The sequence below is a fragment of the Eleginops maclovinus genome, chromosome 14 (assembly GCF_036324505.1).
Source record: "Eleginops maclovinus isolate JMC-PN-2008 ecotype Puerto Natales chromosome 14, JC_Emac_rtc_rv5, whole genome shotgun sequence".
Lineage (NCBI taxonomy): Eukaryota > Metazoa > Chordata > Actinopteri > Perciformes > Eleginopidae > Eleginops > Eleginops maclovinus.
Window position 1 is genome coordinate 8,688,630 of NC_086362.1, and position 16,404 is coordinate 8,705,033.

Here is a 16,404-nt window from a genome sequence, read left to right on the forward strand (position 1 = left end):
CTGTGTGTAGTTTGCTGTGGGTGTCTGGCCTTTTGTCTATCTGGTAGACAGCGAGAGTCTCAGGTGATTTAAAATGAGATCACTGAACCATAATGACCCTGAATAAATCCCATTGAATTGTATTTACACAGTGTGCTAATCATGTGCATGTCAAAACTCAAATCAAATATTGGTGTTCATTAACTTTGATACAATCTAAAGTACACCATTTATTTTCCCCAGGAAATAGAAATGTCTACAGGTTACTTTAATGTTTCAATCTAACCAGAATCCAAGAGCTTTGAAAATAGTGACAGTTATATTTTAGGCAGTAAAATGGGACTTTAAAAGATTATGTTTTCCCTGATGCAGGTTTCAAAAAATGTCAACATTTCATACATGTTTGAACATATCACATAAAAACTCAGCTAACAGCTATTATACCCCTGAAAACCAAGATGGAATATTATCAGCAAACAATGTCAATAATGAATATGTGTATATTTAATGTTCTTTGACTTCATATTTATGCCATTCACATGTGTTAAACATTAAGTATTTGCGGTCTGATAAATGCATTGTTCCCTGACCATATAGTGGTACATTTGTTTGGTGTATTTTTTGAGAATATGGACTTTTCGTTTTGTTTGTTTCATCAACTTTAACTATCCAGCCTTGAGAAGAATAAAATAAGTCATCATGTGATCCTGATGAGTCATAATTCTTGATCAACTGGTTGAACTTGGCTTGCCATTACATCACATAATCTACAAAATTAAATTAGTAAGACGTGGACAATAAAAAATGAGCAGATCAATGTCCACTAAAACGTGGAATCTGTGTGTGTGTGTGTGTGTGTGTGTGTGTGTGTGTGTGTGTGTGTGTGTGTGTGTGTGTGTGTGTGTGTGTGCATGTGTGTGTGTGCTGTGTGTGTGTGTGTGTGTGTGTGTGTGTGTGTGTGTGTGTGTGTGTGTGTGTGTGTGTGTGTGTGTGTCTGTGTGTGTCTGTGTTTGTGGTGGAAGTCCTACATCCTGTATAGTGGACTGTTACTCTTTCCTTTATAGTTCTTAAATAAATAAGACTTCACTTAAAACGTTATCCCATGCACTTCCTTCAGAAAGAATCTTATTAAATTAAAGTCTGAGTTTTACTGCATCCAATATTTTCATACGCCGTCTATTAGAGTTATGAGGGCTGATAAATGGGCCCCAAATGGATCATCTACAGAAACCAGGACCCCAACGTGTTCTCCAACTGGAGAATCTGAGCTGAGCCAATGTTTCCTCATCTGGCCTCCAAATGTGTTGCTGCCTTAACACATCATTTACATTTTAATAACACAATAATTCATCGCAGAGTCACACATCTGGCTCTGGCGAGCTACTGGCAAACACAGAGCTGTTCATCTGCGGGTAAACCGCTGACGTTTGAGGCTACAAAGGCCATTTAGTTGAGAATTCAGAAATGTACTAAGTGAGGTGTTAGGTTGGTTAAATGTCTTGCATCAATTCCAAAATATCACCAGAAATATTTCTCATAAATAGTGTCACAGCATGTATTCAGCTACAACACTATCCTTAAAAAACTGCCGTGGAGGATTAAAATCATGATTTTAAAAACAACTTTGTGTGACTTTACATTGCCGCAACACACATAATGTTATTTGTATTCTGCAGAAAAAAATATCATCCAAAACAGAGGACTATTTTTATTTTTTTTTACTTTGTTGCATGCAATCTTTACAAATGATGCGAGTGAATGTCCACAAAGCCAATATATAGAATATGTAGACATTTAAAGGCCTTGAATTCGTCAACGCTTAACTTTGCGGCCAACAGAATTATAAACTATAATTGCTCGTACATCAACATCATCACTCATCGAATGGTCTTTAAATCAGGGTGATTGTGAACTTACAGTACTTTATAAATCATGTGGTTCGGTGCCATAAAATTAAAATGAGTTAGCTATACATTTTTTAACAAAACAGGAGCACTGTCTGACCTGCCACACAAGTCCTGTCTCCAGGGCCACTGTGTGTCCACTGATAAATAGACTTTTTGTTAAAATAGATATGAAAATGCAGTTTTAAGACCTGCAATATCTCAATTAATGGTGTTTACTTGCTCCTTAGGTCTACCAATGATAAACAAATGATTTTATGAAATATACTTAGCGTATGTATAAAACAACACAGGAATGTAGTATGCCTTTGTATAGAACATCATGTAAAACTGTCAATCAATAGAGCCATTATAGTTCATTACAAGCTGTTGTTTGTGGATGAATTTCGAATACCGAGCTGTAGCTTACATAACCAGAAATTTAAAAAACCCTTATAATCCTCATTAGACAGAAAAATGTCCCTGGCTTATGAAATGTTCAGAAATCAGACTGCTGTCCACGTGACCGCTGGCCTGGGGGGAATTTCCCAGACTAAACTTTTATCCGTTTTACCTTTGGCCCAGAAACGTTACTGAGGCAGACGTCACTGTGCCGCGCCATATCTCGCGATAACAGCACAACATAAATACAGCTGCTGTCGCCTCACACCTTCATCAGTCAGCTCACTTACAGTTTGGAAAAACTAACCGTAAGTCTCTACCTTTATCTCTTTTAAGTTTATTTGTAAACGCTTTCATTATTTAATTCCGTTGTTTCTGTAAACTTACGGGACATTTAATAATGCTATACGGACAGACTACTGTAATACGGAAGTAATAGAACTTTATTTTTTGTTAAGTTGTATATTCGTTTGGGTTAACACATCGTTTTCACATTTTGAATAGAGCCGATTCATATTGTGTCTCATCTCTCTTGTTTTAGGTTTTGTTTAAGCAGACATGGCAGCAGCTGCAGTTATCTCTAACCAGGTGAGTTTACTGTAACAAACACTGTTTACTGTGCATTATTAATGAGCTAATCTAGCTAATATTTGCTGAAATCTGCTGGAGGACAACAAGTTATAATAGCCTACACAGTCAGGAAAATGGTTTAAGCCTCAACATATTAATTTAAAACAAACATGGTCATGCAGTATTACAGTTTCAAAGTTGGAAATATTCCACTTTTTATGTTATTTGACAACTAATTGGAATAGAAAATAGGGCTGCAATACTGATTATTCTCCCAATTATTTCATTATTTTAAATGTCTTGTTTTGTCAGTCCAAAGCCCACAGGTATTTTCTTCATCATGATATTGATCAGAAACAGAGAAAAGCAACATTTCTTTATAAAAAAATAACTTGATAATAAAAACAGATCTGTGGATCGATTAGTCAGCCTGTACTAAAATTAGAAACATCTGGTTGTTGTTTAATTGAATAACAAAGTTCAATTTTGAGTTTTAAACCTCCTATCTTTGTATTTCCTCTCAGAGTGTGGTGGAAAGGGTGACCAGCCTCCCTCTGGTGAGTTCCACCTACGGCCTGGTGTCCAGCGTGTACTCCAACACCAAAGACACACACCCTTACTTCAAGAGTGTGTGTGAGGTGGCGGAGCAGGGAGTGCGCACCATCTCCTCTGTGGCTTTCACCACCGCTTCCCCCATCATCGACAAGCTGGAGCCGCAGAGTACGAATCCTCTTTCATTTTACATCACAAAGTGTGTAGCAGTTCACAACAAAATCCTGAATCAGATGGTGTCATTTAGTGCCGAGCAGCTGAGTCACACAGAGGACAAACAGGAAGTTCACGTCAGGCTGCTTACTCATCCTGATCTTTCACCTAGTTTTGAATTTTACTCATAGTTACCCTAATTTGAAAAACAAAACCTTGATGTTATTTCACCTAAAGGATACATTTTGATTACATTCATATTTTGACTTCTCATTACAGCTAATGTACTTATCCACATGTTTATTGTTGCCTACAGTTGCCATTGCCAATGACCTGGCCTGCAAAGGTTTGGATAAAATCGAGAAGACGTTGCCGATTCTTCACCAGCCATCTGAGCAGGTACGAACCAGAGTTATAATAGTTTAGAATATTGAATTCACTTTAATTTTATATTAAATCTTTGTTTTGAATTCAGTTTGATTTCAGTTTTCAGCTCAGCTAGGTTTCGTTTGTATTGGTCAAACATCTTTTGTCTTAAAGTAGGTTTATTTTAGTTTTGACAAGATTCAGTATTCTTTTGTTTAAAAATATATTTGCATATAAAATCAGGGGTAACATTAAGAAAGTTTTGAAAAATGTAAACACAAACAGGCAATTGATCAAGTGATGATAGATTTGACAAAATTGAAAAACATTTCAACAAGTTTTCTTTACACCTCGTTTTACATTTCCCAGTTGACTTTTAGTAACCTATGTTAACCTGTGTTTGTACTGAATGAGCAATATGAGTCAAAGGTCAGATCAGTTACACAGAGCCATAAATTGCATAATGTCATAGCTATCCTGAGTCATGAACTCACCTGCTATTTCCTCACCCAGATTGTCTCCGGAGCCAAGGACTCGGTGTCGGGCACTCTGAGCAGTGTTCGGGGCGCAGTGTATGATGGGATGGATAAGACTCGGGCTGTGGTCAGTGGGAGTGTGAGCACAGTGCTGGAGAGCAGAGTGGCCCGGATGGTGAGCAGCGGCGTGGACTCCGCCCTCAGCACGTCTGAGAGTCTGGTGGAGCAGTACCTGCCTCTGAGGGAGGACGAGCTGGGTGAGTGGGCCAAAAAACTACATCTCACACACTGAACACAGGAATTATTTTAACTGGTGTGGTGAAAAGTATAAACAATTACATTAATAGAATATTAAAAAAGCAAACAATGACGAATAAACGTTAGACTTGTTGTTCTGTAATAGCTGTATCAAGGGACTTATCTAGATTTCCTGACAATTTTTACTTGAATTAGTTTCTCATCATTCAAGACATCCTTGTTGACAGTAAATAATGGCATCCCATTGCAGGAATTTATAACAAACAATACTGTAGCATTTACATTTTAAATGGATATTTTTTAAGAAATTGACCAGTAAATAACTACATTGCAGTACACAGTCATTTACAGCACTTCCCAGTTCAGTAGAGAAGCAGCGCTGACAAAATATCACCAACAAAACTAACATAAAATAACTATTATCAGATTTGCATGGATTAATTTGATGTAATCTTCTTTTAAGAGCTGGAGCAGAACCCGACAGACTTTAACAGAAGAGCGACTACAAACAGTTCGACTGGTCTCTCACGTCAACTCGTGAAGAAGCTACACCAGGCCGTGAGCCAAAATCAAGAGGCAAGCAGCGAGCTAACATTCGGAGAATCAGTCCCCTGGGAGTCAAGATTACACTTTACCTGAGAATTCGTGACACACTACTTAGACATGCAATTTCAGAGTTTGAGTCAGATATATCCCTCGTCTTTGACGCATCAAGACTCATGGGCTAATTCATCTGTCAGTGCAATCAGAGAACGTGGACACTTGAAGCAGTCACTCTGTACCAAGATGATTGCCTCACCAGTCATGACCAGGGTAAACGAATGAAGTAGTAAACTTACACACAAAACCAAGCTCATGTGTCTACACTATCAGAGTTATGGATAGTGAATATAAACATCTGTAAATCCTAAATTGATGCCCTGCCTAGTACTCTGCGAATATGGAGAGGTCTGACCTTTGGGATTCAACACATTATGTCGGAGCAGCTAAGCTGACCTCTGTCATTCGTCGAAGCTCTCACGTCCATACCCAGCTAACGACCATGCTCTGATTGGTGAAGCTTCAACAACTCAAATCACAAGCGATTGAGCTGATGGCGTTCCATGAAGGCATTATAGTAACCATAGAAAGTACTGAAGGGAGAACATGTGGGATGAGGTATTTCCTGAAATCAGACTACTTGGAGCAACACGACAATATGGTATCTAAATAAACCTTTGAGAGCTTCTAACTATAAAGGTAGACCCCAGTACTGCTTTGCATGCCAATCTCAGGCATGATGAGTCGCTGAGACGGACTAGATCAATCAAGAGTTAGACACCTCCGCATTCACCGCTTATTTAAATTCCACAGAGAGGTTGAGCTGTTGAACTCTTTTCGGCCATAACTTTAATTATTTAAGTCCTCCATAGTACAGAAGCTATCTACTACTCTAGTACAACAGTGGGAGATAGACATGGACAACGCAGAAACTGCAACAACAGACACAATGGAGGCGAAGAGCAATTAAACACCTGATGCAACGCAACACGGAGTGATAATAGTCAATCCAACTTAAAGTTTTACGATATAAAGCTCAATTGAAGCAATTCATGTCCATTTATGTTAACAGTGGGGAGCAACAGACAAAAAAATGAAGGACAGCAACAACAGACTCACAACAAACTTGACGATGAATAAAATATGTCTAAATTAAAAGATTTGAAGTGTGCTGGTGTATTTAGGGGGCATTGGAGTAGGGAGCCAAATGAAGTCCACTTTCGGGGGGAAAAGACCCCCCCCCACCACAATGCTGGCTACGGGCCTGTTATACTACCTTGAGCCTCTGAATCTGGCACAATGCTTCGTCATCCAGCGTCTCTTCAGAAAAGCAGAGAGACTGAAAACACATGCAGACAAGTTAATGGATCAAGGCAGGACCCCTGGAGAAGATAAAAGCAGTGTCAATGCCTCCATACTTATTCACCACACACTACAACACAATACATCAACGTTGTTTGAAGTGGGGTCAGCCAAACCTTCTTTCTCAAACTGCTGGATAAAGATCTCCCGGCTCTGCCGCTCTCGCCGGGCTGGTTCCTCCATTGTTTGCCCGCCTCGACAACATCTTGTGGTCCGGTTCTGTCAGAGTTCAGCCTGTGTGTGCGACCGCTTGACACACCCGTTACCGCACAACAGTTAATTAAGATATTCGTCCGCTCACCGGAAGCAATAGGTGAGATCTACTTTGCTTGGCGGAAGCGTACGTTTAGCCTTCATTTTGTTTGCGATTATGGAATCGGTGCTATGTTTTTTGTTCTGATATTTCAATTCAGTTCAAGTAATAATACAATTGAAAACACCTCGAATTATTTTTATATAAACTATAATAAGTTAACACACACATAAACCTCCTTGTACCAAAAGCACTAATGATGCAGAGCGGCCCATTTCAGATCTATACATATTTTTAGGATAGTAATTATGAATGTATTCATCACTTTCGCAGAGCAAATATTAACAATATGCTTATTTTGCAGCGACTTTATTATTAATCCTGGCCAAATAGCAGAAAAGATAAAGAAAGATGTGAAAAAATAAAAAGCAAATTTCATATTTTTGGAGAATATGATTTGGTTGGGATGAAAATTGAAGCACCAGAAAATAATGAAAAGAGGGATAAAGGAAGATTTTTAAAGGCATCATAGCATGGAAACCTTTGCAACAGATATTAGAAATAACACAATAAAGGCTTCTCATGCCGACAAATAAGAATTCTCATCAGCACGGAGACACAAAAAGGACACATTTCATTTTTCAATCAGTTCACAAACTCATTTATTGCAGCGCACTTAAGTGTAGACATTCAATTCCTTTCCACAGGACGGTAAGAGATCACTTAATCTATCATTAGAGAACAGTCTCTTCTGTACATCCTCTGCCATTAGGAGGTCAAATTTACAAAGTCAGTACAGGGTGGGATCCCTTAAACAGATTAAAAAGGAGAAAGGGGGATTGTTAGTCCTAAAAATCTGAAGTTACACCGTCTGCAATCCGAATGTCAATGATACAAAAATAAATAATTGAGAATTTCATTTGTTTTGGAGGAAAGACTAGTATATTGTGAATATGTTCAGGTGATGTCATCTCATCCTCACCCTGGGTCTATCAAGGTTGTAATCAAAGCAGTGCAAATATTAATCACTTCTGTACAAGTCGCTGTCCCTAGTCTACAATAGGACCATCCTAACTCATTTCCCAACAGTTCCGAGCACTTAGTGGAATGTCATGTTGTGAAATTATTTCTCTCTCTACATGGTGTCAGCAGTATTGGAGAAGCAGTGTTATAAAGCTCTGAGCTACTGTGTGTAAACCATAAAAGCATATTTAATACCCAATTAAAAAAAGACAAAATGTTGGTTCGTTCTATGCTAGGGTTAGGAATAGCCCCGGTACAGCTCTAATTTACCATTACAATAAAGGCATGGTAGCTGAAGAAGTAAAGTATGTTTAAAAATGCAGATATTTAAAACTGAAAATGCTCCGAGGCGTCTTTTCCTGCATCTATTATAAAGTGTGGCATCCATAATGTGGCATGCCTGTGTTATTTCCTCCTATCGGCTGCTTTTAATCACACGAGTGTCAAGATCAATAATACTTCTTTAAGACCTGTTTGCAGGGCATCTGGAATGTTGCAGAATATTAGTGATTGTCCACCTCTCCTTTACATGTGTGCTTCCAATGCATATTTACACGGACAGAGAGCTTGTACATTTACAACGAAACAAACGTCAACATTCATTAAGACTCAGGACACAACAAGTCAAAGCATCAAGACGTGTTGCCTTGTCCAAAAAAAAAGGCAACCCTGGTTTTAGATTTCCCCCCTGCATGTAAATAATATGTACAAAAAGACAGGTGGACCTGGGTGTTCTTTCTTTTTTGTGTGTAGAAAGTGCACAGTCATGGTATGTACACAATCTCAAAGATTTAAGCAAAGTGAGCAAAAGGCGACAAGATGGGTTGATCACACACACACACACACACACACACACACACACACACACACACACACACACACACACACACACACACACACACACACACACACACACACACACACACACACACACACACACACACACACACACATTCTGTACAGTGATTCATTATTCTATACACCATCTGTAAATAAACTAGTCCCAGAAGATGCACGTGCAGGTGTCCAAGCCTTTTCTTTTACAGAAACAGTCCCACCTGTAAGCCGCCGCTTGGAAAGTCTATGAAAAGCTCCATAGAGGTTGTAAAAAAAAAAAAAAAAAAGGGCATGGGGTACCGTGTTTTAGGAGATTGGAGGTGTTTAAATACAAAATCACTTCCCTCCCTGCTGTAGTCACTCAGGTTTTTCTGTGATCAGATGATGGGGGCTCCGAAGCATTTGAGGCACCACTGGACGTTGGGGCCGGGCGGTCGGTCGATCAGGTGCAAAAATTGGAGCTGCTCCTCGCTCAGTTCATCGTACGCCTGGCGGTACTCCCTGTCGAAGGCCTCTGCGGGGACACAGCAGAGAGAGGGAGGGACGATTCACAGAGTCAGAAAAGAGAGCTCAACAACCTACACTTCTAAATCCTTATGCCTCACTACAAGCCCTTTAATGTATTTATTTTACTCTCATTTGGATGTGGATATGTATTTATTTATCTGGGAAGTTAAACATTGGCTTCTGTTATCTAAAATAAAGTACAGACCCTTAGACCCCTAACGACACAATGACAAGTTTTAATCGTCACTTAAAAAGGGCATTTTTTCCCCTTCAAAAGGTCACTAATGGGATTTTTCCTTTAACCAAGACAAAATAAATGTAATTCCTCATCATGATATTAATATATATTTCCTTGGGATGCTGAAGATGTAAGGACAGTGAGAAAGACATATTAAACCAGCTTCACATTTAATTATTAAAAAAAAGTTGTGTTGAGTTCCACAAATAAAAATGCTGATGAGACTCTTGCCAGCACGATGCAACTGGTTGATTTCACTCACCTACGTCGATGTTCTCCTTCCCCAAAGCTACCAGTGAGAGGAACAATATTTCTCTATAGATACTCCTGGGAGAGACACACAAATGAGAGATCCATCAACATAACAGGAATATAAATGTCTGAATGCTTTGTAGAAAAAATCATGAACCAATAAAAAGTGCTTGAATAGGAGACAGAAATAAAGTCTGACCTCTGCCGTTTGAATCCCTCTGGGCGCCACTTGATCTCCCGGATCAGCAGGTTGATGGGCCCGTACACGTCGTTGGTCTGGATGTTACGGACAATTGTGTTGAGGAGGGTACGAATCTCCTGGTGGTCTGTGGGGGCCAGCGTCCCTTTCTTTTCCACTGCAAAACAACAATGTTATTCCATGCTTTTTATTAAGAACACTCAAGTTTTCCTCCCAACCGTCATTGTATCATCTAGCTGTCTTTGTCTCCCCCTAGTGGTAGATTTAGGTTCTACAAGTAAGAATAAAAAAAGCAATCGGAAATTCACATAAAAAAGTTTCATATAGTGTTTAGTGATGTCAAGCACTACAATCATGTCTCATACAGGAGGGGGGACACTCACACAGGGTCCTCCAGAGCAGGTACAGGGGCTCCCTGTGGTCCTGGTGCAGGTTGATATTGTCCCAAAGGAGCTGGACATAAACTTGCTTACTGTCCTGGGACAGAGATGTCAAGGGCAGCTGCAAACATAAAGAATTTAGCCATATTACTGACCAATCGATAAAAAAAGGACATCTCAACATTCTTAAATGTAACTTGTTTGGGAAACACCACAACAAACATTTAAAACTAGCTTAACAATTCAATTTAATTCACCAATGAAATATCAGTTAAGTTTCTCAAAGAAAGTGTAAGTACAGACTTTATGTTACTTCTCTGTTGAGCTATAATGAGTAACTTTAGCCTGATAACTAGCTCCTAACAGATATGGGAAGAAGGGCCCTAGCATAAGCGATAAGCGCCTCACCTGCACTCCTTTGTTGCAGTGTTCAGAGGTCAGGATGAGTCCCGGGAGGTGAGTGGGGAGGTCTAAACGACGGAAATACCAAACCAGGTTCCAGAAGATGATGGGGTGCTGGCTGAGGAACTTGTGGGTGTAGATCACCTGGTCTCCCTCGTTCTCCAGCAGAGTCTCCAGCTCTTTGCGCAGCACCAAGGGACTCAGGTACGGGACGGACACGGGCTTGGGGTTCGGGCGTTTAGTCCCCATGCCATCCTGAAAAACACACGCAGTGATGATTTACTATAATGAAACATATTTAAGCACAGTGGGGTTATTTAGTGACGAAAACAGCACTAACCGACACCTCCTGCAGGCTGCAGGGCAGGCTGGTGGTGGAGACGCCATGTCCGGGCCTCTGGGAGTAGTCCAGGCTTTGCAGCGGGCCACCGACACTGTTACTGCGCGTTAGAGATGTCCCGCTGCATCTGCGTTGCTTCCCCGCCGCCTGGTGCTCCAGGAGACCTAAGGGGTCTGACTGCACCGGCTCAGGAACCAGACTGAAAACACAGCAGAGGCATTTTTGTATTTTTAAAACTAATTTTTTTTTTGCCCTAGTCATAATCATGGCATACAGGCTTGTTGACAAATACGTTTGATCAAATGTTTCATGAACAACGTTGAAATTAACCCTGATGTTGTTTGGTGTGTACCTCTTAAGTGTTCCAGGCTGATTATCCGGAGTGTCCCGAGCTTCCTCTTCAGGGAAAGAGATGAGCTCTGGTGCCTTTATATCGGCGGCGCTGCTGGCTGTGGGCTGGGTGCTGTGGATGCTGTCTCCAGAGGCACTGGGATTCATGTAGAACCTAAGAGGAGGAATCACAGAACAGTCAGTTAGACTTTGTTGGGCGTACGTTTAAAATAAGGATAAAGGAAAAGAGACGCTGCTTATCTACTTCATCCCAGGACATCAGATTCTTACCCTGTCATCGTGCGCAAGTCATGAAACTCGACATGCAGTAAGGGGAGGAACGCCGTGCTGCAGAAAGGACAGTTGGTGTTCAGGTTGGAATCATCAGCCGTCCACCCCGCCATGATCTCCTCGTCATACACCAGCGCTTCACAGGAGCGGCACTGTGAGCAGCTGGACATCAGCACCTGGAGACCAGTCAGAAGTTAATGCCATGTTAGAAGTGTAAAACACAGCAGCAGCGTGTGTGTGTGTGTGTGTGTGTGTGTGTGTGTGTGTGTGTGTGTGTGTGTGTGTGTGTGTGTGTGTGTGTGTGTGTGTGTGTGTGTGTGTGTGTGTGTGTGTGTGTGTGTGTGTGTGTGTGTGTGCAGTATGTCTGACCTCCAGTGCACAGTTCTGGTAGATGCTGGAGGAGGAAGCGTTAAGGGAGGAGCCCGGCTCCGAGTCTGGACCCCGAGCTCGTCCTGGAGTTTGATCTGCATTTAAAGACAACCCGTACACATTCAAAACCTCTTATTTTTTCTGGTTTTATTTAAATATTTGCTATCATGCGAGTGTTTACATGTCAGGTGTGTCCCGCGGCCCGTGTCGCTGCTGCCGCTGCTGCTGCCCAGGCTGGTGCAGCTCTGGTTGAGGCCGTTGGCCACCAGCCCCGGGATGGGTCCTCTCTCAGGACTGTCATCATCATGTGCAGCCAGCATCTGTTCATCCAGGTGAGAGGGGAAGCCCCCGCCGCCCTGAGCCTGGTCATCCTGAGGGGGTAAAGGCAGATGGTAGTTGAAAGACTGGTAAATTATTGATCAACCAAAGAGGAAAACATCTAGGTACCCTCACCTCGTCATCTGAATAGGAGTACGCTGAGGCGACAGCCCCCCACACTTTGCTCGCCACATTTGCCGCCTGTTTCATGCCGGACTTCAACACGTCTATTTTAGGTCCGGTCAGCAGATTGTCCATCTTGATGCCTGATATGGAGTTGATGACAGAGCCCAGCGACCCCCCCTGGGTGGACTTGACGAGCGCCGTCAGTGAGGCGGATCGGGGACTACCCACCGCGCTGCCGGGGGTCTTCGTCTTTACTGCGAAAGTCTTGGAGCGGGTCACTGTGTGGGGGCTGCGTTTGGGGGTGTCTCCTGGGGAGCCCGTGGGAGTTTTGATGGGAGGCACGGGGAGGCTGGACCTGCGCTCCAGAGCCTTCGTCTGGGGGGAGTCGGTGGTGTCTCCCACTGCCTGCTGGAGCTCCATGCTGGAAGACTTGGGGCCCAGAGGGCTCCTCAGGCTCATGTACATCTCGATCTCCTCGGCCAGGTTGCGGGACACCACGGCGGGGACGGAGCGGGGGGGCTCCTGGCTGGTGACGGAGGCCGACTCTTCCACCTCTGTCACCAGGAGGGAAAGCGGGTCGGCACCCACCTGTACGTCGGCCCTCTCCAAGGTGGCACTCCGCAGCCCGGGGTCCTCCTCGCTTGTCTCTGTGTGCTTCCTCTCCCGTGTCTCCAGTTTTAACTCAGCCCCCTCCATCTCTTCCGCATTTCCCTTCTCTTCTACCTGCCCCTCATCCTCTGGCAGCGTCATCACCGCCACGCCCTGATCTTCTTCAGGCTCTTCCTCCAAGTCTTTAAAAAGCACTTTGGAAGAAGAATTAGGGGGCGTGCTTGGGCCTGCAGACAGCGCCGCAGCCAGGATGCGAGCGTCGGCGCCCATCTGACTGGCCATGTGGTCCACGCCTTTCTCCAGCAGCATGCCAGCGCGGGTCTCAACGCTGAAGCTGCAGCTGCGCTCCCCGAAGGACTTCTGCCGCTGATGCTGAGACTGGTGAGCTGCGTCTCCTGCAGGCAGCGAGGCCTCGTCGTCAGGGAGAGACACGTTATCGTTCTTGCTGCGTCTCCTGAACAGCTTCCCTGTGCCTGCAGAACGTGTCCAGAGTTGAATCAAGAATTAACTGTTGTCAAATCGTGACATCCTATCCTCACCTGTTTCCCTGCCGCTGTCAAAGCTCCCTGTGGAAAGCTTCACGATACTGGGGACAGGCGAGGGCACAGCCACAGGACTGGGGGGCTCTGCTAGCGCGACTGCACTGTCCACTGAGCCGGCTATGTCACCTCCTGGTTACAAAAAGCACATTGTTGACAGACCAACGTAGAATGAGGAAATAGGGTATATTAAAAACCTTTAGAAGCAGAACTACAACTGGAAGTAGTGTTTCCTACCATTGCGCTGTGCTTTGGAGTTGTTTCTCTCCTCAGCGGAAAGGAGGGCAGTTTGTAAAGACTCTGCCAGCTCCTGGTGCATATCATCTTTGGAGCCGTAGCCTTGATCAGACTGCCTTCCTGCGGAACACAAAATCACACAAACGCCCGTCTTTGAAACACAAGTTCTGCCCCAAATGGTTTGAAAGCAACTTTCTACACTTGAGGGGATCAGTACCTGTACCACAGTGTTTGTCTGTGGTGTCTTCCGTGCCGTGGGCTATGAGGTTGTGCTCCTCACCGTTGACCTCGCTCGAGCTGTCGGCACTTCCATGACTCAAACGGTCAGCGTCAGTGACTGCTGACACACCTAGAGATGCAGCTAGAAATACACAGAAAGAAAAAGTGGGTGAGAAACAAGAGAACGAGAGGAGAGGAAACACTAAAAGTATCACTGATTATTTTATCTCCACCTGCAGCACTGGGTCCCTTCTTGGAAGATTTTTGGTCGAGAGCTTTCTTGAACTGGGCCACTCCACGAACAACATTACGGAGCTTGGTCCACATGAAGAGGCCGCTCCGGTTTCTGCTCGGCCACGGGCTCTCTAAGACGGCCTGTAGAAGGAGCAGACAGAAGATGAGGACGTGTGACGGAAGACAAGCTGTTGTGGTTGAAGCTCTGAGCCACAGTGTGTTTTAACAATGTAAAGAAAATGACCTTGTTGTAGTATCCATAAGTGATGGCGTTCGGATGTACTCCAGCTTTCTTCATCTCCACCAGGACTCGCACAGCCATGACGGGAAGACCCCACACACCGCAGAGCTGCATCACCACTCTGTAACACACCTGAAGACGGAGAGATAAAAACCTTTACACCTATCACATTTCACTAAGGCAGAAAAGTCAAAAGAGAAACAGAAAACTTGCTAACATGTATTGTTAAAACCGGACTGTACCTCATCCAGCACCTCCACCTCGGTGGTCCTCATCTTCAGGAGGACGTTGTAGGCCTGCTGCATGGCGCGGCTCTTGGACTTGGAGAGCCTGACGGCGGCGGGCAGGCAGATGAACCACAGGCTGTAGCAGTGACTGAAAAGACAGCGCGCCCACCGCGGGGGGTTGGAGTAGAAGTGCTTCGCCATCTTAGACGCCAGCTTGATCTCCTGTTGGACCAGGTATAAGAAAAAAAAGCATGAATGGGTTGACAGTTGATGATGTTTGCAAAGAAAGAAACAAATAAAAACAACATAAAGTTATTAAAAAAGGGGTTCATGTTGCTTAAGAATTCAATTATTCATTTCAATTATAACATTTATTATCAATATTTCAGCAGCATGCGGACTGTGGGTGATTTATTCTAAATTTGACCTGACTGAACTGTTTTGAATCACAATTTTATCATGTGATTCCACTTTTTATATTCTTTTAAAGCACTTTTAATTGCCTTGTGTTGAAAGGTGTTATATAAATAATTTTGCCTTGCCTATTAATCAATATATCTTTCAACAGTGCTTCCATTGTTTTGAAACACTTGCACCCACCTGCTTGGTCCTCTTAGCCAGCAGGGCGGGGCTGCTGGACAGACTGGCCCCCGCCGCTCTGCAGCTGATAGCAGGCCGTATCTCCCGAGGAAGGTCGAACAGCTCCATCTGCAACCTGGGGAAGCTTTTATACCTGCAGGGAGGGGAATAGGATTGTTGCAGGGTGCTTCAGAGTCAGAGTCTTATCTATGCTGGGGTTCAGGCTCACGTGTATCTGGGGAGGGGTTCGGTTCCATCGTGAGCTGGAGGCTCAGCCGGCATTACAAAGACAGTGTGTTCACTCTTCTGAGACTCGTCCAGCTCCAGCAGTCTGGTGTCCTCAGATGACTCTCCTTCGACCTGCGGGGAGCATCCAGAGTCTTAACACAGACCGACGACTGTGACCGATTTCCTGTATGAGGGCAAGTAAACAACTCCAAGCATACTACAATCTTTTCCAATTAAAACATGCTTATTTGATTGTTGTCAGGAGTTAAGGATCGAAGAAAAGCACGAAATGCTTAGGAGAAAAAGGTTAATCTACTTACCTTTTAATTTGAGAAGATTGAAAAGAGAGGAAATGTGAACATAGAGGAAGCCCAGTATTACCTTAGTGCCCTTGTCGGTGATTTTATCAGATGGAAAAAGCTGCGAGAAGAGGAAAGAGAGCAAAGGACACAGAATGAATCAGAGGAAATGTTGGCTTCCTTACTGCAGTGGGACTGAATGTTATTTTGCCAATAAAATCTAAAACAAAAGGCCCGCTCACAGAAGGAAGCAAAGGGAAAACAAAACACCGCGACACCAGTGTGACGCCGGTTTAGTCGCTAATTACCTTCTCCACGCAGTCGTCGAAAAAGGCGAGGCCGGTGTCCTTATCGCTGACAAAGGTGCACTCCTCGATGAAGCGGATGAATATCTGCGTCTTGGTGAGCTGGGAGTAGAACTTCTGGTGGGCCCGGTCCCTGCTTTTGAGAAATCCTGCAGGAAGACAAGGGCAGATTGTTGTGTCACTTTTTAAAATTCCATATAACATTCACGTTACCACAGTGTTTTTGCACAATTTTTGGTAAAAAAACAACTAGCCAGGGGAGGAGGTCGTTCATAGAAAAT

At 43.5% G+C, this 16,404-nt stretch overlaps 2 protein-coding genes across 4 annotated transcripts in view; one reads left to right on the plus strand and one right to left on the minus strand.

Moving 5' to 3' along the window:
- Positions 1-2,478: 2,478 nt before the first annotated feature.
- On the plus strand, positions 2,479-5,063 carry LOC134875826 (perilipin-2-like). Its single transcript, XM_063900498.1, has 5 exons — positions 2,479-2,572; positions 2,806-2,852; positions 3,359-3,554; positions 3,856-3,938; positions 4,419-5,063. Exons 2-5 carry the CDS (start codon positions 2,823-2,825, stop codon positions 4,671-4,673), a joined length of 564 nt encoding a protein of 187 aa, XP_063756568.1. The 5' UTR covers positions 2,479-2,572; positions 2,806-2,822; the 3' UTR covers positions 4,674-5,063.
- Positions 5,064-7,426: 2,363 nt separating this feature from the next.
- The window catches only part of dennd4c (DENN/MADD domain containing 4C), a 28,169-nt gene continuing 19,191 nt past the window's right edge, over positions 7,427-16,404 (minus strand). For 2 of the 3 annotated variants that reach the window (XM_063900494.1, XM_063900495.1), the window contains exons 13-33: positions 16,127-16,272; positions 15,901-15,939; positions 15,521-15,651; positions 15,313-15,445; positions 14,728-14,934; positions 14,489-14,617; positions 14,244-14,385; positions 14,009-14,152; positions 13,792-13,911; positions 13,555-13,686; positions 12,416-13,488; positions 12,144-12,333; positions 11,963-12,057; positions 11,594-11,769; positions 11,325-11,477; positions 10,973-11,171; positions 10,639-10,887; positions 10,234-10,351; positions 9,851-10,007; positions 9,662-9,726; positions 7,427-9,168 (exon numbers count right to left, since the gene is read on the minus strand). In XM_063900494.1, coding sequence (XP_063756564.1) covers positions 9,032-9,168; positions 9,662-9,726; positions 9,851-10,007; positions 10,234-10,351; positions 10,639-10,887; positions 10,973-11,171; positions 11,325-11,477; positions 11,594-11,769; positions 11,963-12,057; positions 12,144-12,333; positions 12,416-13,488; positions 13,555-13,686; positions 13,792-13,911; positions 14,009-14,152; positions 14,244-14,385; positions 14,489-14,617; positions 14,728-14,934; positions 15,313-15,445; positions 15,521-15,651; positions 15,901-15,939; positions 16,127-16,272 — 3,935 coding nt within the window. In that variant the 3' untranslated portion in view covers positions 7,427-9,031. The remainder of the gene's footprint in view (positions 9,169-9,661; positions 9,727-9,850; positions 10,008-10,233; positions 10,352-10,638; positions 10,888-10,972; positions 11,172-11,324; positions 11,478-11,593; positions 11,770-11,962; positions 12,058-12,143; positions 12,334-12,415; positions 13,489-13,554; positions 13,687-13,791; positions 13,912-14,008; positions 14,153-14,243; positions 14,386-14,488; positions 14,618-14,727; positions 14,935-15,312; positions 15,446-15,520; positions 15,652-15,900; positions 15,940-16,126; positions 16,273-16,404) is intronic. The other variant, XM_063900497.1, reaches the window with a different exon arrangement.